We start from the raw sequence: 24,243 nt of genomic DNA, 5'->3' as shown, positions 1-24,243 counted from the left end.
TACTGTATAAAATTGATAGTTTATTAAAATTAATATAACTACAATTTACATAGTTTCTATTATAAATTTGTAGGCCCTTTATAATTCATTATAATATGATTTGCTTGTTGAAGGTACAATTTTCTTCCCTCTCCATCTTTTCTCCTTTATGGTATCCCTTTTAAAAATTATTTATATATTTTCAGTATATTTAAAGGCAGAGGAAGAGGGACAGACACAAAGAGACAGATTTTCTATCAGCTGGCTCATTCTCCAAATGTCTGCAGCAGCTAGGGTTGGGCCAGACCTAAGCCAAGAGTCCTACGGTGTAAGCTGGGACCCAAGTTCTTCAGTCATAATCTGCTGTCTCCCAGGACATGCATTAGCTGGAAAGCTGGATTGGAAGAGGAACCAGGACTTGAACCAGACACTTTGATATGTTATGTGGACGTCCCATACAGTATCTTTAAAATTAAAAAAGTAATTTTAAAAATATTTATTTGAAAGGCAAAATTATAGAGAGGGGGAGAGAGGGGGGGAGAGAGAGGGGGGGGGTCTTCCTTCTGGTATACTCCCCAAATGGCTTCAATGGCTAGCGCTGGGCCAGACTGAAGCCAGGAGCTGGGAGCTTCTGGGTCACCACAAGGTGCTGGGGCCCAAGCACTTGGGCCATCTTCCACTGCTTCCCAGGTGCATTAGCAGAGAATGGGATCAGAAGTGAAGCCAGCCAGGACTCAAACCCACACATGTATGGGGTATAGGTGCTGCAGGCAATGGCTTCACTTACTATACCACAAAACTGCCCCCCATACCCGCTTCTATGCAACATCTTAACTGCTGCATCAAATGCTTACCCTTTAAAGTTCCTTTAAAACAGGCTTTCAAAAATATTGTAAAGTAAATTTTAAATTGGAAAAGTTCAATTTTGAAATCACTCTATTATTGACTATAATTGTAAGATATACAAGTATGGGAAATGGAAACTGGCTAGTCTTTATTTCTCAGGAATACACTAAAAATGTTAAAACATGTATATTATTTTCCTTGTCTGATTTTGCTGCTGCCTTGTAATCTTGTAATCCTGAAACCCTGTGTCTTCTAGCCATTTTGAATTCTTATCAGTATATATGATAGTTTTTGTCTTTTTTTAAGATTTGTTTATTTGAATGTCAGAGTTATAGAGAGGGAAAGTGAGATCTTCCATCTTCTGGTTCACTCTCCAGATGGCCTTAATGGCCAGAGTTGGGCCAGGTGTCAGGAGCTTCTTCTGGGGCTTCCATGTGGGTGCAGGGGCCCAAACAGTTGGGCCGTCTTCCGCTGCTTTTCCAGGCCATTAGAAGAGACCTAGATCAAAAACGGAGCACTTGGGACCTAACCAGACCCTGTATGGGAACAGGCAGTGGCTTTACCTGCTAATATGCCACAATGCCAGTCCCTTTACCTTCACCTTGTAGGATAGGTTTAAGGTTAACTGGTTTGTGCTAGCTCTGACATATTTGTTATCCTGTTAAGTGGTTATTTGTTTCCTTATAAGCAGGAAAAAAATGTCAGTGAACTGTGGTGGTTTGTTTTCTATTCCAGAAATTAATGAATTTGCCATACATTTAAAGAACATATTACTATTTTGAGAAGTTTAGAATTCGAAAGGGTTTTAAAAATATACTTGAGGTGGGCCGGCGCCGTGGCTCACTTGGTTAATCCTCCACCTGCAGCTCTGGCATCCCATATGGGCACCGGGTTCTAGTCCCGGCTGCTGCTCTCCAGTGCAGCTCTCTGTGGAAAAGCAGTGGAGGATGGCCCAAGTGCTTGGGCCCCTGTGCCCTCGTGGGAGACCAGGAAGAGGTGCCTGCCTCCTGGCTTCGGATCGGTGTAGCTCTGGCCGTTGCGGCCATTTGGGGGGTGAACCATCAGATGGAAGATCTTTCTGTCTCTCTCTCTCACTATCTGTAACTCTACCTGTCGAATAAATAAATAAAAATAGGCCGGCTCAATAGGCTAATCCTCCGCCTTGCGGCGCCGGCACACTAGGTTTTAGTCCCGGTCGGGGCGCCAGATTCTGTCCCAGTTGCCCCTCTTCCAGGCCAGCTCTCTGTTACGGCCCGGGAGTGCAGTGGAGGATGGCCCAAGTGCTTGGGCCCTGCACCTGCATGGGAGACCAGGAGAAGCACCTGGCTCCTGCCATCGGATCAGTGCAGCGCGCCGGCGAGGGCGGCCATTGGAGGGTGAATCAACGGCAAAAGGAAGACCTTTCTCTCTGTCTCTCTCACTGTCCACTCTGCCTGTCAAAAAATAAATAAATAAATAAAATAAACAAATATACTTGAGGTGATGAAAAATAATTTATTTTTTTCTCTTTGGAAAATCTGCTTTGACTGAGACCTGATTAATTTTCAGGGTTTTATATCTTAGATGTGGCAGAAACTGAAATTTCATTCTGTATTTCTGGTATATTATAATTTCAGATTTAGTACTTCTTTAATATTTTATCACTTCATTTTTAATTTTGGCTGGTTCATAACTGCTAATATCATTTATTTTAGAGTTTATAAATAAATACTCTTGTTGTGTTCCAAATCTAGTATTTTGAACTCTGTCTTTGAAGTTTAAGGTGTGATTCATGTCAAATAAGGAACTTGTTCTAGGATTTTGTAGTAATTAGTTCTTCACTTTATTTTTTGCCTCCTATGGAAATTCACTGTGGACAACATGTAGGCTTTTTATGAATTTGATATACAGTTTCATACCATTCTAGTAGTTCATGAAGTACTGGAAGTACCATACCACTTGGATGTATAAAAATTTATATAATGCCACTATGGTATCACGTAGTAAATATATTCAGTATAACTCGTAGTAGGTGATGATGCCCAGACATTGGGCCTCTGTTCAGTTTTTTCTTTTATCTTGATTCCTTCTACATGTTTGCCTTCTTCTAAGTGTTTATCTTTACTCTGTTACTTAAATCTGTGGCAGCATATTGTTAGAGAAATATTTGTACATATAGAAAAGAGAAGTGATTAATTTTGGAAATAAGGTAGTTTTGTCCTTTATCCTGGTAGAAGTGGTAAAAGATATTAAATTTGAAACTTGTTGCTCAGTTTTGAGGTAGTGTCAACCTCCCAGTTCTCTAAAGTATGTTAGAATACTTCAGAAATGATGCATGCTTGACAATAAAGCCAAATTTCATATGTTAGAGATTACAGTCCTGCAGATGAAATGATCAGAATCCTCAAATTTGATTATCAGACTTTCCTTCAAGAAAGTTAGTCATACCACACCAAAATATGTAAACTTAAAATACTTGTAAATTCAGTAAACAGAACACTGTGGAATAATACCTAGTAGAGTCAATGTCTTTTTTAGGCTTGAAGTGTGTTAACTTAATATATTTGATTTTTAAATAGACACCAAATCCTACTGCAAGCGAGTTTATTCCTAAAGGAGGATCAACCTCCAGGCTGAGTAACGTGTCCCAGTCAAATATGTCTGCCTTCTCTCAAGTTTTCTCTCACCCATCCATGGGAAGCCCCGCTACTGCTGGATTAGCACCAGGTAAGTTGAGTAACTATTTCCAGTTAGTTCCAGATATCAAATCTGTAACCACTGTTTGCTGTTAATTTATCAGCACTGAAATTAAATAATTGAGTGATTCTCATTTGAACACATTATGAGTTTTATTCTGGGTTTTGGTTCCATAGACCAAATATGTATAGTTGAGAATTTTAAAGCAAAATCTAAATATAAATGAAATTATATATAAGAACTTTTAAGAGCACAAAAATAAAAGATAAAAATTATCTGGTTTTTGATATTCCTTTTTAAAGTCAATGATAATGCTATTTCATTGAAGATTTTTGTGCAATCATGAGAAACAGTATTGATTCTAAATACATCCTTTGATGTGTTGTCTTTTAGCTATTATAAATACTGTAGTAACTTCAAATTGGGTGAAGCGTTCCAAAGAATAGAAGGAAAAAGTGAATCATATTAAGTCCTACTGCAAGGAGTGAGAACTGCTTCTCAATCATTTTCTTCCAAGTACACTCAGTGCAGAAGAATTTGAGCCAGTTTGCTTATACTCAAGGGATCCTGAGGTGTAGTTCAAGTGAACGTTTAATAGACCTGTGATTCTGGAGGTCCTCTCTTTTATCTTTAAAACAATATAGATTTCTCATTTACTTTATTGTTATAAAAACATAAAAATTTCTTTGATAAGTAACATCACCAGGTGCCACTACTATTGTTTTGATTTGGAAAGTCAGGTAGGCTGTTGTATGGAATTCAGAGTTAGTATTAGCAAGTCATTTTGTATCTAAAATGTTTGAACTGCACAGATGTGCAGTTTCTTTAACTTGTACTGCAAAATCATGTTGTCATCTTGGACAGTGCAAGAAACAGACATAAGAAGAAATATATACCCATTAAAACAAAGCCAAAAGAACTATCTAGATTAGCTTGGAACTAGTACCAGGTTCAGGGCTTAATCTAGTAAGTAAAATAAATGTTGATTTTGATACTGGTATTTAAATCAAGGATCTTTTAGGGGAGAAAAATGAAGATAAAGATAACATTATGAAACAGAATGTGTATTAGTTTACAAAGTGTCACAAATACTCAAAGCTTGAACAACCTTGGTCTTGTCCAGGATTTTATCCTGTTTCCTTTCTCCATCTTTCTCTCTCTCGTTTTCCACCTTTCATCTCTCCAAACCACCTTCCTCTTATGTGGACCTCCACCATTTCTTCCATTAATTCTTTTCAGGTTCAGTTGAATTTATGAACATTTTCCCTTTTCCCTAGAGAGTGGGTTCAGAATTGACTATGATAGTCTAAAAGTTTTACTTGTAAGTAATATGGTACTTTGATTTTTCTCTTTGAGGTGTGTTCACATTGTTTATTGGTGCATAGTTTGCATGTCAGCTATAAATCTAAAATTTTTTAGACATTGTCCAAAATTCTGAGTATTATTGTAATTTACCTTGATATGTCTGTTTACAAAGCATCCATGATAATGGATCCATATGGCAAGCAGAAAACTGGCTTGCTTACTAATTCAGTGCCAATTAATTTTATCCTACCAGTACATCCTTCCCTGTATCAGAGATAAAATATTTTGTTTACATTCTATTGTGTGATCAGATTCTCCAATTTCATTTTAGAGTACTAGCGGTTTTGAATATTGAGGAGTTAAAATATTAAAGTGAGTTTTCATGCCTGAGAACCTTTTAATAAATCCATTACTTTAGTATTTTTTTAAGTTTTTCAGTAGATATTAACTTATTTCTAAGTAGGTGTTTCAGTGGTTCCAGTTGATTATCATAGTTTAAGGTGAAATTAATTTAAAAATTAAATTAACTGAATGCTTTTACATAGCTCAAGAATTAAAATGGCCATTCTGCTTACTTAATGATAAAAATAATTATTCTCTGGAACCATTGGAAATAGGTTAATGCTTTATATTAAATGTATTCCTGAATTCTTTTATTATTTTAAAAGTATTCATCATTCAAATGGCATCAACTGATTAAAGTATTTTCTGATAATATTGGATTGATGAATGTTTTTGCATTTATTACTTCTGTATATGTTTTTCTTTTAGTTAATGGCTAAAGACTCTGGAGATAAGCAAAGAAAAACAGCATTATTTTCAGGAAACTGTTTTGCCCCCTCCCTATCTTCAAGCATTTCTTATCCACAAATATTATTGTCTTTCATGAGAAAGGTTCTTGACATTTTCTTCTTTAAGATTATAGAATAAATAAGATTGTGGAGATTACCTACATTAGTGATGATTTCATTTATATTTAATGTTTCTTATTTTCTATAGATATAATTCATTGGTAATTTATTTCCTTTTTTAAAAATTTCTATTCCTAAAATTATTGCCCTTGAAAATGTGTCATATGAAAAATATTTAACCTGAAATATTTTGGACCGTGTATAATCAATCTAATGTCATTTTCTTCTAAAAGTTTGTTTTATTTGAAAGGCAGAATTACAGAGGGAGAGAGGTCTTCTATCTGCTGGTTTATCCCCAAAATGGTCGCAGCAGCCAGTGCTGGACCAAATTGAAGCCAGGAGCCAGAAGTTTCTTTCTGGTCTCCCACGTGTGTACAGGGGTCCAAGCACTTGGCCATTTTCCACTGCTCTCCCAGGCACGTTAGCGGGGAGCTGGATCAGGAGTGGAGCAGCAAGGAGTGGAGCTGGTGTCCATAAGGGATGCTGGCATCACAGGTGGAGGCTTAACCTGCTGCATCACAGTGCTGGCCCTGTCAGTTTCTTTATACATGGACAACATATATACATCTCAATATATTTTTAACCAAACAAGTAAGGTTATTGAAGCTAAATTGAATAGGTATTCAGGTTTTAGATTTCTTCAAATTATAAAAAAACAAAAACATAATGCCTAGCATAATGTGGGCTCTAGAGATTTCTTTTTCAAAATTTGCTTTGGCCTTTTATTTATTTTTTTAAGATTTATTTATTTGAAAGGCAGAGTTACAGAGAGGCAGAGGCAGAGAGAGAGGTCTTCCATCTGCTGTTTCACTCCCCAAATGGCCACAGCTGCTGGAGCTGAGCTGATCCAAAGCCAGGAGCCAGGAATTTCTTCTGGGTCTCCCACGTGGGTGCTGGGGCCCAAGGACTTGGGCCATCTTCCCGTGCTTTCCCAAGCACATTAGCAGGGAGCTGGATCTGAAGAGGAGCAGCCAAGACTCTAGTCGGCACCCGTATTGGATGCTGGCACTGCAGGTGGCAGCTTTACACACTATGCCATAGCACCGGCCCCTGTTTTGACCTCTTAAAGAAAATACAAATTATGTTTTTATTCATAAGCTTTAATACAAGAAGTAAAACTTCATACAAAAATTAAAAGCCATATTTCTGAGTATCTCTTGTGTAAATAGTTATTTTAAGAATATTTAAGGGATAGTACTTGGGCTTCATGGCCTTTTTGAACTTCTGCAACTGTATGCATGTATTTTTCTTCGGTCTTAGCTTTTAGTATTCTTTCAGAGTATCACAGCCTTCCAAAATTTAAGAACCATTGGCTTAAGACACATTTAGCAAAATTATTTTCCAGAGTGTTTTTTAATAAGAATACTTTTCATTGACACATAATATGAAGACATATGTTTCTAATAGATCTATGTGGACAAAAACTTTTAAAAAGAGATGCTTGGAAATGAAATTACATGATGACAGTTTATACCCTTGTTTTGCCCTGAAAAAGAATTCATTGAGAACTAATTACAAAATCATTTATCAATATTTTTCCTAAGAACATTTTAATAAGACAGTAAACTAAATCTTATGTACTTTAGATACCTCAGTATTACCAGATTCACAGCACATTCACATATATAATTTGGATATGATTTTAAGGGAGGTAGCAATAGGAGCAAAACACATTTCTGAGTAGTATTCTGATATGTCTTTGGTTTCCTGTGCAATGTGATTCAGGAATCCAGCATCTCTTGTTCTGCTTAATTGTATGTGGGCCTTTGGGAGGGGCAGAGGTGAGTTCTTGGCTTTTGAAATGTCATCTTTGATTTATAAGTGAGAAACAGCTGCAGTGACTTCAGCATTTTTCAGATATTCATTCTGTCATGATCAAGGTAGTACAGGTTTTCAAACCATTAGATGCAGTTTATTGTGAATTATTATAACATGTCTCATGATATGGGAGGAAACATTTAATTACTGTATCAAACTTAACATAATTTATAGTTGTATTCATTTATTACCATTCTGTTGTATTTTTTTGGAGAAATAAGTTTAAAGAAAATACAGAAGTACTTCAAAAAGTTTGTGGAAAATGCATATTTTGAAAAAACTGCATGAATTTTAAAAAAACCTTCTGCACCTAAACAAACTTTCCCATGAACTTTTTGAATTACCCTCATATTTATATTCTTAGTTCCGATGTTTTGAAATACTTGTATTCAGTTTTTTTGAAATAATGAAGTCATTTATTATGTATTCCTGAAATTGATGGTGCTAAATTAATTAGTAAAATTTGCTAATATTTTTACATTTATTTTTAGCTTTGGAAAGGTTTAGGGGGAAAGAAGAAGGGGAATAAAAGGGGAAATAAATATTTATTCAGCATTCTTGTTCCATAATATCAAAGCGTTTTCTGTGTGGTAGGCAATTTAAAAATAGTTACCATGTTGAAGGGTTTGGATAAGAAAACTCGCTTTCAGTTTTAACGTTCTATGCTAAACAAATAAAATTCTGTGATTCTTGCCATGAAATATCATATATGAGGAAATGGAAGCTTATTTCATTTAAATTGCTTAGTAGTTGGCTAAGGAAGTAATGTGACATTGGTCATCAGTCTCATTGGAAGCTTTTGGGTTTACAGAGTGCTGTGGTCATCTAACCTTTGCTATGTCACTTTCACTACTAAGGAATTCATTAGATATCCAAGGCAGTGCAGTGTACATTTGACACTTTGGATAAAAGTAAAAGTTACATGTTATGCTAATCTGTCTTTATCTTACACGTTCAAATCCTACTTCTTTTCCTTTTTTGTTGAATGGAATAAATTTTCTACATGAAGGCCTTTTTAGTTTTCTTTTTCAGATTCGCTCTTAATGTGTGTGTTCCTAAGTGATACAGTTGTATGACTGAAAGACAAGAGGGTATAGGGAAAACTGAAATTTTATAGATCAAAAATTGTGAGATATGCCATAAGGACTTGAACACTAACGTGAATAAAATTAAATTCACAGATACATTACCTAGCTGTATTGTTACTCTGAAATTCAGCTATGAGGGTAGCATTGGAAAAGTAGAAAGTCAGCCAACAGGGAGAATCTATGACCATGTTGATGGTAAATAATCTAATCTCATATTTAAGCTTTCATTGTGTATCTTAGCCTCTATATTATGTTACTCAAGGAATAAAAACTATTGCTTTATACTGTTTTGTGTTTATTAAATGATGCCACTTACTGAAAAAAGTTATTAAAATATTTACATAGTTCTTAAACTTTACCATATTTAATAGGTAAAGTGGGTTTTCCTTGTAACTATTTTTCAGAAGCCTGCTATTAAATCAACTTTGTGGGATGGTCAAGTAATTTTGTCACATTTATTCTGGTATTTCAGACTAAACTGATTTCTCTGCATTATTTTTACCGTATATAGAAGTAGTTTAGCATTAAAATATTACTCCAGTTGTTTTAAGTATTAATCTTGATTTCCTAAGCTTTTTACAAATTCCTTAACAAGAAAGGTCCATTACATTTCTAGCACAAATTTAGGCATAAATGCTGCTTAATTAAATGTTTGTAGCAAAATTTCATTCTTGTCTTGGAAAATAATTTTATAATTGGTGGGTATTTCTTAAGTACAGTGAATTTTAATGATTCAGTAAACATCTCAGAAGAACTTCTAAAACTATAAATGTTCAAGCCTATATAGATAAGTAATAGTCAAATGAGGAACAGAAATTACTTGTTGAAATAGCATAAATGCACAAAACTAGAGTCACTATGTATTTTGAGGTGCTTAAACATTTTTACAACCAGTTTTAAAGTATTTGTTTAAATATTTTTAAATTGCTTGTTTCCGTTTTTTGTAACTACTTTGTTTTTCAGGTATATTCACCAGAATCACTCAAACCTTTCCAGGTTCTCTAGTTTGGGAATTGCTTTCTACATTAAAAAAAAAAAAATAAAAAGATTAGCAAATTATCTGTTTTGTAGTTAACATCAGGGGTCTCCAAGGTTTTTGTGAAGATGACCTTTTCATTGCCCAGTAGTGTTGAGCTTATCCTGGAAGAGGGCTGGTCTGGGAATGCATGGATATCCCAGGGAACATTACTAACGGTAGAACTATAGCATCATACTGGTGTTGGGAGTGCCTGCTGGCCATATTCCCATCCCAGTTGGGAATTTCAGGAAACTGAGGCGAGACGTTTATGGCACAGAGGGAAATGTGGCTGCTGCAGCTGGCCTGGAGACCTGTCAGGTAAGGCTTAAATAGCTGCTGGTAGATAAGAGTCTACTGATTGGGCAATCCCTGGTTAATTTAATGTGTCCTGTTAGGTTTGAGAGTTCCCCTATTGTGAGCTTCCTACTTAAATCTCATTGTGTTGACTATCTTGTCCTAAAACTTAGGGGGTAGGGGTTGAATGGGACTGGGTAGGGGCTTCCTTCAACTATAGGGCGTAGATTCAGTGTTTTTGTAGCTGCTGATCTGGGACTGCTTTCTTTGGATTTTGATCCCATTGCCTTTAGAACACGGTGCTAGTTTATCTACTAAAGTAGTTAATGTGGTTTTCAGCATACTACTTGATTTCTGTGTTTTGGAGTCTTTATTATCCATCAGGAGATAGATAATAGTGGATGATTTCTTCTCTTCTAACATTGCATTCTTTTGTGGTGTGGATTTGTAGGAGATAGCAGTCAGAGACAAGTGAACACGGTGAGAAGTAGCATAAAGAGCAAAAGAGTACAGCTTGTACTAGACTTTAAAAGGATTTTGAAAAAGCATTTGAAATTCCTTGTTGAATCTCTTCATAGGTACAGAGGAGGGGAACTTTGGTTTAGCAGTGTAAGATCAGATTGTGGAGTGAATCAGAGTGTTGTGGTTCTAATTGAACTGAGAGATAGAACATGAACTGAAAAATTATCAGATCCTTAGCTGAAAGAGGTGTGTTAGAAGTGAGTCCTTACCCACTCCCCTACCCACCAAGGCTGGCAAGGCTTCTTCGATTAAATAGGTTTGAGAGCTCCAGGCATCATTTCTTTAATCTTTTGGCTTTGTGCCTGGTGCACTGTAGATAGTAATGGGGAAGGGGTTAGTGTTTATATGAATAATTTGCTGTGTGTTACATGTCTGTTTAGGAGCAGTCCTCTAATGCTGTAGGAATGAATTAGGTGGCTGTTACCCCTTTTGATTGTTGAATTATCATGTGACTTCATCTTAGCTATGAAAGTAATCTTTTACTTCCTTTTCTTGTCTTTCACATATGGTGACTCCAAAGTAGGGCATTTGGGAAGGATCTTTTCTCTCTTAAAAAGAGATAAATTAGAGATAAAACTTTTTGAAAAAAATTATATTTATTTGAGAAGCAGAGAACCATTTACTGGTTCACTCCCCAAATACCCACAGTATTCTGAGATAGGCTGGACTGAAGCCAGGAGCTCAGTATTCAATCCATACCCCCAACATGGGTAGCAGGGACACCGCTACTTGTACCATCATTGCTGCTCTCAGGGTCCAGGATAGCAGGAAGATGGAATCAGGAGTGCATCTTGGACTTGAACTCAGGCACTCTCATATGGGATGCAGGCAGCCTAAGTGATAATTGCTAGGTTGAATGCCTGGCCTAGATGTAACCCCTGTTAAACCTCCAGTGCAAGCATGTGATTCCTGTTAGCAGAGACCCAGATGTGTACTGCATGTTTATAGTGGTAGTGTTTAGTTCTAGATTCTTTAGGCCTGAGCTTCTTTCACAATGATACATTTGCAGTGAGATTTTTGCTTAGGATTTTACGAACACATTCCCATATTTTAAAAGTAGTTATCCAGATTTTAGAGTGATATTCTCGTAAGTAGTAATTAGTAACTGATAGTCATGTTAGGGGATGTGTTCCTTTGATAAAACGGTTTAGATCAATAGGATGTTAATACATTTTTGGGCATCACCTACTCTAAAGTCATGGTATGGGCCATAATATAATCACCAACTGTTTGTAGATTTCATTGGTGGTAGGTTAAACTGCTGAAACAAATTGATTGCTAATGTAATGGAAAATATTTATTTCTTGAATTTATGGCATTCCAGGGTGTGTGTTCAGGTCATCTAGATCCTCTTCTCCACAGTTTCTCAGCATTTCTGGAGCAGCTGGAAGGGGGAAAGCATGGATAGTAGCAAGAGTGGGAAGTTGGTATGGACCAAGCATTTGAGTTGCTTGCAAGTTTCTTCTGTGATGACCATTGATCACAGTCTGAACTTGGATTATTTAAGGCAGCTAGACTATACTTTTCAGGCATCTTGAGGTGCAAAAATTTAATAGCTGGTTCATTGGGGCATTATCTCATTTGCATATTCTTTGTGTGCTTTAAAATTATCACCAAAGGAACTGCAATAACTGACTTATCTAGTATCAAGAGAAATTTCTTTAGCATGCTTTATTTTTCTATATCAGAAGCTTCTATTTTTTTGATTGTGAGAACTTGGCATTTTCACCAGTTTTTCCATGTGAAGGCTGCTAAAACTTAGTTATCTCTTGCTTCAAACAAAATGTAGTCCTTTAAACTTTTCGATGGCTCATGCTCAAACATACATATTTCAGTAATTGTACTGAAAGACTATAGATTGACTACCTTAAGTATTCAGAGTTGATAGAGTATTGTTGATTTCTTAGATTCTTTATACTTTCCATTAACCTTCTGCCTCACTATATTAGGTTATAACTCATTGAAAATATGGAAAATATGTCCTTTCTCTCGTCTTTAAATCTGTTAAAGTGTCTGAAAATAGTGCTTTGAATGACTCTTTGGGGAGGCTTAGTTAAGCCATTTTAAAATTCACATGAGCTGATTATTGATGACTGTGTTGTCCTGTTAGTATCCCTACCTTTCGGATGTTTGAAGAGTTCATCAGAATGACTTAGATGCTTCTTGAATCACCCAGAGCCTAAGGGACCCATCCTCAAAATTTCTTTTGAGTAAGTCTGGGTGAACTGGAGAAGACTTGTCCTAGGCCCTCATGTTTGAAAGTGACTGTTAGACCTTTAACCGGATATCTCAACTTTTCTCTTAAAATCTCTTCTTCCTCTTTTTTTTTTTTTTTTTTTTTTTGACAGGCAGAGTTAGACAGTGAACAGTGAGAGAGAGAGACAGAGAGGAGAGAAAAGTCTTCCTTCCATTGGTTTACCCCCAAAATGGCTGCTACGCTGGCACACTGCGCCGATCCAAAGCCAGGAGCCAGGTGCCTCCTCGTGGTCTCCCATGCAGGTACTGGGCCCGAGCACTTGGGCCATCCTTCACTGCCCTCCGGGGCCACAGCAGAGAGCTGGACTGGAAGAGGAGCAACCGGGACAGAATTCAGAGCCCCAACTGGCACTAGAACCTGGGGTACCCACGCCACAGGTGGAGGATTAGCCTGTTGAGCCACAGTGCCGGCCTCTTCCTCTTCTTAATTTGCTAAGGGCTAAGAACATAAATGCATCTTATTTTATTAAGAAAAACAGTGATGCCTCACTTGCTCTTTCACTCCCCAAATGCCTGCCAACAGTTAGAGCTGGGCCCGGCTGAAACCAGAAGCCGAGAATTCAGTTCCAATCTCCCACATGGGTGACATGAACCATCACTGCTGTCCCCCAGGAAGCTGGAATGGAAAGCAGGGATGGGACTCAAATCCAGGCACTCCAATGTGAAAATGAGGAAGCGCAAAACAAAGCTTAACAACTCATTTTTAAATACTTGTTTGAAAATAGGGAAAGGTCTTTGTGTCAAGGGCTTGAAGTTATACCTGTGAGTAAGGTACACAGACTTCAAATTACCCTTAGGCTGAAACTAGTTTTACTTCATTTCTGATTCATGTCTGTGCTCTAAATAACTGAGTTCATTGTTGCAGGGGTTTTTCTGAAGTTCAAGAGCACATATACAAATTTAATAAAAGAGTCAACAGGGGTTTCTCAGACTTTCATAATTAAACCAGACAAAAATAATGTAAATTAATTATATAATTAATAGATTTGTTGGATTACTTGGAAAATGAATAGTATTAAGTACTTTGGCTGTTTAAAATTTTAAACCCATGAGTCTGGAATGAGTAATCACATATTGTTTTACTTACATGTTATATATTTAATAGTATGTTTAAAAATGGTTAATGAAAATTAGTACTCATAATATTAGATAAGAAAAGTGTTGATTCAGTCACAACATTTTCTTGAAGTCAAATTTGAAATTTGTTTCCAGTTTTTATTCATTGGAAAGAAGTCCAAAATTAAATTATGTTAAGTTGGGATGGTCTTGTAGTACGTCTGCTTGCTAGCGTGCCTGGGAAAACATCATAAGATGGACCAAGTACTCAGGCACCTGCTGCCCACGTGGGAGACCCAGGTGGAGTTCCTGGCTCTTGGCTTTGACTTGGCCTAGCCCTGGCCATTGTGGCCACTGGGGGAGTGAACCAGTGGGTGGAAGATTTGTCTCTGGGTCCCCGCATCCCCAGGCCCATCAAATAAAAAATAAATCTTTGAAAAAAATTATGTTAACTAATATTGACCTTACATTACTTTTTGTGACTTTCAGAAAACTTGTCTTGGAGCAAGTTTTTTGTTTATAAACAAGACAATTTATTGCTATAAATGAGTAGCATTTACTCATAACCATTTATCTTTATATAAGAAACAAATAGTTCCTTTGATCAAAAAATGTTACATTTAGTAGCTTATGTTTTGATTCTTTGTTGAAATTATCTTAGGTGTTACCATTTAAAAGATCCCAACCATTGAAGTCTGGGGGAGTGGTCATACCATTTCAGATTATTTGGCCACGTTTGGGAGTAAGTGATTCACTCGCGGTACTGTTTCTTCAGATGTTACAGTGACCAAAATAAATTACCTCCCTTTTCAGACAATGGTTTTTAAAAGTGTGGTTGAGTTATTCACACTTTTAGGGGTATAAGTATTGTGTTTTATACATATTCATTACTCTAATAATTGTTGAATTAGCAACAACTCATCTGGAAATGAAGCTGTTGACAGAGGCAAGGCTGAAGTTGGGCTCAAAGGAAGATTGTTATATGTAGACATGCAAAGCAAAAGTATGGACCATGATCTCCATCAAGTATTGTTGAAGAGTATGTGGTTGATGAAACTCAAGTTAAAATCATATATGAATGGATAGTATTTGCCTGAGCTTGATCAATGTGATTAAATTTTATGAAGAAGCTTTAGGGTACTTAATTTTATTAATGCTTGTAATATTTTTAATATCCAGATAGTCCAAATATCTTTTATCATAAATATGTGGCAAAAATGATGTGTGACTTTTAAATCAGTTGCCAGGATTCTCTAATTATTGAGAGGAAACCAGAGATGGATACTGAATTGCTTTTATTTTGGTAAGATCCACATGGCTTCTGTAAAATGTTACTTAAATTTCTCAGTAAGTTAAAATGAAGTCTTTTGGAAACTTGTCATTTTTATTGCATAATATAATGAGAAAAAATATAAATCCCTGGTATAATAGAAATGTCACTGTAATTGAGTAGCTAAACATTTCATACTTTTCATAAGTGAAAAGAGTGCTATGTCATAAAAAATATATAATAAATATATTCATGGTCTCGGTTATATCTTTAGTCCAGTTTTTTGTTGGAAGTTGTAAAAATAAGAGTTAGGTTTTACACTCACTGTATGGATATTCAGTAAGGAGTTGGAAGTTTCAAAGAATTGTATAATTAGGAGATACAGATTGAAGGACAGCAAAATAATGTATATGTATATAAAGAATCAGTATTTAGATAAAATTCTTGAGGATTTTTTTGATTGATTTATTTTTATTTGAAAGCAGAGTTAAAGAGAGATCTTTCATTTGTAGGTTCATTCCCCCAAGTGGCCGAAATGGCTCATACTGGGCCAGGCCAAAGCCAGGAACCTGGAACTCCATCTGGATCTCTCATGTGGGTTGCAGGGTTCCAAGCATTCGGGCCGTCTTGCTGCTTTTCCAGGAGCACTAGCAGGGAGCTATAGGAAGTAGAGCATGCAAGACTCCAGGTGTTGCTGATATGGTATGCTGGCATCACAGGTGGTAGCTCAACCTGAGTACTGAAATGAATAACTTTCATCCCCAAATTTTTTTCAATGCTGCGTTTTATTATATTGGGTAAAAGCTATAATTGGTTATCAGGAAATCAGTATAAAAATAAATAAGATCTATGGAGAGATCCTACCTCTGTAAATAGTGGTTTGTGAATGTGCATATCCCCTATTGTTTTTACAGAAAGATTTTTGGTTAGGCCTATTTTATAACTTTAATCTAAATTTACATAATAGAATGTGATTTTTCTTATACTTTTCCCTCCTCTTGAGTACATAAACAAGAAGCATGCTGGCTATTTATTAAATTATAATATGGGAATTTTAAATCAGTAATTTCAAATAAGGCAAATGTGGTTGATATAATTAGAAAAAACATAGATAATAACTTAAAAAATTTATTTGAAAAGCAGAGAGGTAGAAAGACTAAGGTTTCTTGACTTGTTCACTCCCAAAATGTGTGCATAAGCTGGCCCTGGGACAGCTGAAGCCTTGAGCCAACAACTCAGTCTGGGTCTCCCATGTGGGTAGCAGGGGCCCAACTACTTTGTATACTGAGAAGCTGGATTTGGGAGTAGAGCTGAGACTTGATGCAGGCAAACACCTGCCTCAGATAATAACTTTCTAGGATTTGTTTCAGCAGCTCTTAAATAGAAGATTGTAAAAACTCGTACGTCATTTCCTAAATCAAAAATAAATTGATTTTAATTAAAAATAACATAAGGGGGCCGGCGCCGCGGCTCACTAGGCTAATCCTCCGCCTAGCGGCGCCGGCACACCGGGTTCTAGTCCCGGTTGGGGCGCCGGATTCTGTCCCGGTTGCCCCTCTTCCAGGCCAGCTCTCTGCTGTGGCCCGGGAGTGCAGTGGAGGATGGCCCAGGTGCTTGGGCCCTGCACCCCATGGGAGACCAGGAAAAGCACCTGGCTCCTGGCTCCTGCCACCGGATCAGCGCGGTGCGCCGGCCGCAGCGCGCCGGCCGCGGCGGCCATTGGAGGGTGAACCAACGGCAAAAGGAAGACCTTTCTCTCTGTCTCTCTCTCTCACTGTCCACTCTGCCTGTCAAAAAATAAAAAAAAAAAAAAAAAAAAAATAACATAAGGGGTAGAGTTTTGTCTTGTATATATACTTCCATATTTCTTGTGAGCTAATCTTCATTTTATTACTCATTCTTACTATTTACTTCACACAGTATCATTTAAAAATAGGTTATGGATTTCTGGAGAAGATAATTTTGCAGCTTGCTAAAGTGCATTGTTTCCTAATATTTTGGAAATTATGACACTCTGATTCTTTTAACTGTGACTTCTTTTGGAGGAAGTACAATTGTGTCGTTTTTATATGTTTTTATGTTGACAGTTTTTGTGTTTTGAACATTGTATTCTGTAAGGCAGACTTGGCTGTCTCAGGATATTAGAAAGTCAGAGTAGAGGTGAAATAATAGGCCTGCATCGTTTTACTTAGGAACATCAGGTTTATAGTCTTTCTGATCTTTAATATACCTGAGATATGAACTCTGTCTCCTACTTTTGTTTCTATGAAAAGAACATAATGCAATTTGAAAATTTTGTCTAACGAAAAGTAATTTATTTCAATAAAAATCTTTAGGTTTATTAAAATGACTTGGTAAAACATATTAATACATCTGTGATTTTTATTTTACATGCTGAAAAGCTTGACAAATTTGTGGGGTTTTTTTACAAAACAGTTTATTTAGTTTATTTTTACATTTGTTTGAGACAGATCAATAGAGCTCCCATAACTTCTGGGGCTGGTCTTTTCTGAGATCAGGAGCTGGGAACTCAATCCAGGTCTCTCTCATAGATCTGAGAGTCAGGTGTTGGGCTGCTGTCTACATTAGCCTACATTAGCAGGTAGCTGGAATCAGGAATAGTCAGGACCTCTGCACTCTTACGGGATTCCAGTGTTTTAACTGCTAAAACCAAATGCCTGTCCCTAGAAATCTAAGCTTTGATGAGGGAATTTTTGCCTCTCATAAGTAACTCCCTTAAGATAGTGGTGTATTTTTTTTTTTTAAGATGTATTTATTTATTTGAAAGGCAGAGTTACACAGAGAAAGAGAGGCAGAGAGAGAAAGAGGTCTTCCATCCGATGGTTCAACTCCCCAGTTGGCCACAACAACCAGAGATGCGCCGATATGGAGCCAGGAGCCAGGAGCTTCTTCCGGGTCTCCTATGCAAGTGCAAGGGCCATCTTCTGCTTTCCCAGGCCATACCAGAGAGCTGGATTGGAAGGGGAGCAACTGGGACTCCAGCCAGTGCCCATATGGGACGCTGACACTACAGGTGGCAGCTTTATTCACTGTGCCCCAGTGCCGGCCCCTTAAGATAGTTTTGTATGTACCTATGTTTGCAGAAAGTATTGGTGTTCTCTAGGAGAATTATTTGGAGAAACTTTTTAAGTAGGTGTTTAGATTTTGTGTTATCATAAAATAATACTGTACTTGAATTAAAATCAGTGGAAAACATGACCACCTTATCCTCCCCCCCCAAAAAAAAAGGTATAGTTTAAACATAATTTTATAAAGGTAATCTTTCTGTTTTATCACTTTATTAATTTAAACATTTAATTTCATGTAATAAGGTACAGTTCTCTTGCTTAAGTTCACTTATGTTCATTTATGAAATATTTTTAACTATAATGGATTTACCTCATGGTTTGAACCCTTCTAGGCAAGGTTAATCATCAAGATTTTTTATGGAAATTAATTTGGCTCTGTTAATATTTTAAAGATTTACCAAGAATGCACATGAACACTTCTCCAGTTGCTTTTGTAATTTATCATCCTAACCACAGTCTATCCTGAACTTATCAGTCCAGTGTCTTACCAGATCTTTCTTTCTCTCTCTCTAGTTCTGCATGTCAACATTATAAAGCCTTTCTGGTAATGCCAATGTCCAGTACTGGTTAAGGAACCAGTCGATGCTTCAGGACTGGTGGGGCAGTACAGAAGCGCTAGTCTTGGTACAATGAGTAGGAGGAGGACTCTTTTTGTTCCTCAGATACTTCCCGTTCCCTATGTTTGTAGCGAAAATGCTAATTATATTATCTTAAGAGTTTTCATGGTTTGAAGTTTTACTATGGTCTGTGCCTATGTGCATGTGAATGTGTAATTTCTCTGTTAAAAATTATAGTAAGCAAGGATCCTGGACTGATTAATTTTTCCATTTTCAGTGGCTAAGCTAATTGAAAATCTCTTAATTATGTTAGGGGAATAAGTATTAACTTCCCTTGGTGTATCAGTTCATTTGGGAATTTATTCTTATTCTACAGTCTACTCACATTTGTTGAGGTTAGGCTTTTTCTTGTCTTTTGAATTTGAATAAACAGATCACCTCAAAGATGCTGCTTTAAGGACTTTTAAGATTTGCTTTTTCCTTTATTAGACTAGATCCATGTCTAGTCTATTATTAACTCTGTTGATGAAGCTTTCATTTATATCTCTCAAACTCTGGATTGAATTCCTGCTTTATAGCTGCCATTGCCTGTGTCGCACACTATTCACATTGCCTAGTTGATCTACTACCACAGTTCCTTTTTCATATAGATAAAATGAAAAATCTTGAATTTTTAAAGCCATGGTTTAATTTATATTTAAGTCTGTAACTATAAACCTACCCAATCTGTGTCTTGTGTATGTCTTTAGTCTCTTGCTTTTTCCTTCGTCTACTCAGTTTTGTCTCTATTGGCCTTCCTCAAATATGTCAACACCTTTTGACTCATGTTCTTGGTATATGTTGTTCTACCTGTTCTCATGGCTTGTTTTTTCTCCTTTAGGTCTCTGCTAAAATGTCTTTTACAAAATATGGCCTTACATCATCAAGGAAATTTCCCACTATTATCTTCCAGCATGTTACTCTGTGCATTTCCATTTTAGAATTTACTACAATCTGAAGTTTTTGTTTTTGTTTAAACTGAAATGGGAAACCACTGAAATAACCTCTCTGGGCTGATGTTCAGGAAATATTTCTCAAATTGAAATAATTGAAGAAGGAAATAGTCTCCCCAATCCATGATTTAGTTTTCTGCAGTTTTGTTTACTGTGTAGCCATTCATGGTTTGAAAATACTAAATAAAAAATTCCAGGAATAAGCAGTTCATAAATTTTAATTATTTGCTGGTTCACTCCCAAAATGCCCACCTGGCCAACAGCCAGTCTCCCCTCTGGGTGGCAGAAACTCATTTACTTGATTGCTCACCATTGCCCCCCAAGGTTGGTGGCAAGTTGGAGTCCAGAGCCAGAGCTAGGGTCTTGAACACAGGCACTGTAATATGTTTTTGAACATTTCAGCCAGTAGGCCAAATGCCATTCTCAGTTCATGAGCTTTAAATTAAATGTATTATTCTGAATAATAAGGTGAAATCACACTAGAATGTGAATCTTGCCTGTTAGTAGCATCTCTGTTATCAGATTGGTTGTTGAGCTGTTGTAGTATTTGTGTTAAAAATAACCATTTTATTTAATATTGATCCCGAAGTGCAAAATAGTGATACTGACAATATTGATTTGCCATAAAGAAGCCATAAAGTGCTTGGTTTACATGAAAAGGTAAAAACTCTCTAATAAGAAAAGAGGAAAAAAAATCATATGCCAAGGTTGCTGAGATCTGCTGTAATAATGAATCTTATCTGAAGTTATATGGCAAGAAATGGGGCCAGCATTGGCATTGTGGGTAAAGGTGTGACACTGCATACCGTTTGGGCACTGAGTCAAATCCTAGGTGCTCCACTTTTGATCCAGCTCCCTGCTGATGCACCTAGGAAAGCAGTAGAAGATGGCTCAAGTCCTTGGACCCCTGCATCCATGTAGAAGACCCAGAAGAAGCTCCTGGCTCCTAGCTTTGGACTGGCCCAGCTCTGTCCATTGTGGCCATTTGGGGAAGGGAGTGTACCAGTGGATGAAAGATCTTTTTCTAACTCTGCCTTTCAAATAAATAAGTAAATCTTTTTTTTTTTTTTTGAAAGTAAGTTATGGCCACAGTGCATGTTAAGTGCATAAGTAAAATGAAAAAGACATTAAGACATCATTGTTGATACCATCAAGGGTCTTGGAATGCAGTCCCCTCAGATAAAGGAAGAAGCTACTATTCTATTAAAACATCACCAACTTTATTTACTAGGTAAATAATTCTTGTCCCTTTAACTCTACTTTATGAAGGGCCGTCTCTGCTATAAAGTACGTACCATGTTTTTTGGGAAGATGTATGGGAATATGGAAAGCCTTTTTCTTAAGTCTTTGACTTTGCATGGATCTTACTCTCCTTGAAGACTCTATTTCTTGAGATTCCACATTTGCATAAATTATATCAGTTGCCTTGTTCCTCGGTGTCAGTTCTGTTTCTCTTGTCATTATTAATATCTCCTGTTTCTATGCTTAGTGTACTTTGATTATCATATTACTTTTTTTTTTTGACAGGCAGAGTAGACAGAGAGAAAGGTCTTCCTTTGCCGTTGGTTCACCCTCCAATGGCCGCCGCGGCTGGCGCACCGCGCTAATCCGATGGCAGGAGCCAGGTACTTCTCCTGGTCTCCCATGGGGTGCAGGGCCCAAGCACTTGGGCCATCCTCCACTGCACTCCCTGGCCACAGCAGAGAGCTGGCCTGGAAGAGGGGCAACCGGGACAGAATCCGGTGCCCCGACCGGGACTAGAACCTGGTGTGCCGGTGCCGCAAGGCGGAGGATTAGCCTAGTGAGCCGCGGCACCGGCCTGATTATCATATTACTTTTTTGTATGTCCTTTTTCCTCCACTGAAGTTAAATACTTCTGGAGATATTTTTATTATATTGATTGTGTGATCACACATGGAAACCTACAGTAAACATTAAGAATAAGATTTTAGAATCACTTTAGTGAGCTTTGTGGTAGAATATGAACTGTGTGTAAGATCAGGCCTAGATCTTACTTCTTGATTTCCTGAAGTCTTGCTCAGTGCCTTACGTCTTGCAGGGAATTTTCATATGTGGGTACAGGTCAGAATCATCCATGTTACTTTGAAAATCTAGGTCTCCCTGTCCCCATCTATGATGTAGTAAATCAGAAGCCCCAAATTTGGAGCATTGGCCTTCATCTGTATATATAAGCATTCACAAGAGATTCTGACATTATGCTGTTTTATTTCCAGAGGAAATTAAAAAGTTTCACATGAAAGAAAATCTGAAGAAAAGTGATATTTATCTGATTTGAATGAATAAGGGTATACAAACAAAAAGTCTGGAAAAGAAAATACTTCAAGATGAATTTTAAAGAATGGACAGGATTTCTTTGGATGTTTAAACAGACAGTTGAGGTTTCATGAATTTCATGATTTTTTTTCTGTTTTAACCAGTTTAATGAGTGTTATTAAGGTTCTCACTCAACCAGTGAACTTTGAAAAAGTAGTTGAATCTGAGGTCAAGACTGACCACGTGTGAAGACAATCCCAGTTAGGCCTGGAACCAGGCCATGGGCCTGGAGCAGATTCTTTCTGTTGAAACAGAGTCCTGCTGGAGTAGGCAGTAACTGTCAAATGCCCATTGTGGAGATGTCCAGAGTTCCATTGGAGGAGCTGGTATAGGGCAAGGTTGTTTACCAGCTTGCACTTTGTTTCAGGTTTTGTTTTTTTTTTAAATTAGTACTAGTGTGTAGTGATTTAAGTAGCAGCCCTTCTAAAAGTGGCCATGATTGTACATAATTTAAACTATCATTATTAGTTCATATGGATAGTTCTGTTTCATTGAGCCCTCTTAGAGGCTCTTAGTCATTACTTTTATGATGTTACATTTATTTTCAAATGCATATTCTTGGAGTCATTTGTGTGATATGGAGAGCAACCATATATGAAATATCTGAAGCACAGAAGTTTGTGTTAAAAATTAGAAGTGTCAGGAGGGTGAGCAGGATAGATTCTGCAGAAACATGGAGAATGCTATCTAGGTAAAGAAATTTTTCTGGAGAAATTTTTCATACATTTAAAGTGCTTCATTAAATCTTTTAAAATCTTGAAATCTTAAGTTTTATGAATATTTACCATTAGCATCCCAGAGTTTGACATATTGTTTTCTAGGGTTGTCAAAAGTGAGGAGACTAATAAGGGATAAGATAGTAAGAATGGGTTGGAACATCCCTATATACAGGAACTGGCAGCTCAGCTAGCATCAAAAGTCTTTAAGACTTAATTACCTTTTCTGCCCCTAGGGAACCTGTGAATCAGGAGTACCAAAATGTAATTAGAGCCTAGGACAGTGATTTTCAAACATTTTTAAAGGTAGCAGAACTCCTGTGAAGTTAATATAAAATCTTCAAACCTAACATTGAATAGAACAGATAAAACTTCATTACCGTCTCCCACATCTGAGCTTTTAGGCACTAAGGTTATTGACTGAGAATCAAGAGTTTTTCATATTACAACTAGAAATGAGATTGAAAATTTTTTATTAGAATATATTTTCATGTTGATTGATCACATTGATAAATTTTTAAAAGAAACATTGTGTTGGTCACCTTCATGATTCTGTCCGGACATAGTCTTGAGTAATGTTTGCTTTATGAAAACCATTTCACCTAATTCTTGTGAAAGACAGTGACATTCTAGTGCTTTGAAATGAGCTTGAGTTCTCTGATTCCCTTTCTTAATATTTCTTTCCCCCCTTATTCATAATATCACATTGCTGTAGACAAAATCACTAACTCATGAAATGGAAAGGCTTTCTTGTTTTTGAGCATATCTTGAAGCTCAGTCTATGTATGTTGATTTTTTTTTGTTGTAGACAAATCATTATTTCAGCTCTTGAAACCAAATATAGTACTTAACTCCCTTTATCTTTTGATTCAGAGTTTTGTAACCTTCCACTTAAGGAATTAGGTAACACTTCAGTAATTTATTGTGTCTGCCATTAAACAAAGCTACTCTAGACAAGTGAATTCCTTCTGGTTGGAGACATTTAAATTCCCTCACCCCAGTATACACACAGGAAAGAGGCTTCTCAAAGATAAAACGAAACAAAAACACTTTGGCTTTCAGAATATGTTCCATTTATATTTCCTGCATATTTTTTGCTCAGCGAAAAACCTTATGTTTTGTCAGTAGCTTTTCTTACAAATTTTGTTAGCTATTTAACATTCTACTGTAACTCAGGGAGGGCTTCAACCAAGAACTCCCTGTGGTATTATAGATACCTTTCAGTTTATTGGCTACTTCTGTAGTTGAAAGCAAGTTGAACTGTTTTTTTGGACAGAATAAGTTTGTCCTTTTCCACTTGGGTGTTGAAAGAGCTTATGAGCAGTAGCTGTTCTGATTTTTGTTGGTTGTTTTCTCTAGGGAACAAGCTACCCTCTGAGTCAGCACTGGACTTGAAGATAAATCCTACAATTCATGAAACTGACTGATTCGACTAAAGGATGGATAGTTTGGGCAGCGTTGGACAGCTCTATGAGGGGTCTGTTTGTTTAACTGAAGGGATTGTTGAGTTCAGCAA

At 36.9% G+C, this 24,243-nt stretch overlaps 1 protein-coding gene across 6 annotated transcripts in view; it reads left to right on the top strand.

Moving 5' to 3' along the window:
- Window positions 1-24,243, top strand: part of PAN3 (poly(A) specific ribonuclease subunit PAN3) — a 153,698-nt gene that overhangs the window by 71,703 nt on the left and 57,752 nt on the right. For all 6 annotated transcript variants that reach the window (XM_051834118.2, XM_008275215.4, XM_051834122.2 and 3 more), the window contains one exon: window positions 3,384-3,531. In XM_051834118.2, the coding sequence (XP_051690078.1) occupies window positions 3,384-3,531 (148 nt within the window). The remainder of the gene's footprint in view (window positions 1-3,383; window positions 3,532-24,243) is intronic.

The sequence above is a fragment of the Oryctolagus cuniculus genome, chromosome 9 (genome assembly GCF_964237555.1).
Source record: "Oryctolagus cuniculus chromosome 9, mOryCun1.1, whole genome shotgun sequence".
Taxonomy (NCBI): Eukaryota; Metazoa; Chordata; class Mammalia; order Lagomorpha; family Leporidae; genus Oryctolagus; species Oryctolagus cuniculus.
Note: the sequence above shows the minus strand (reverse complement) of the source record. Positions and strands in the feature narration are given on the sequence as shown.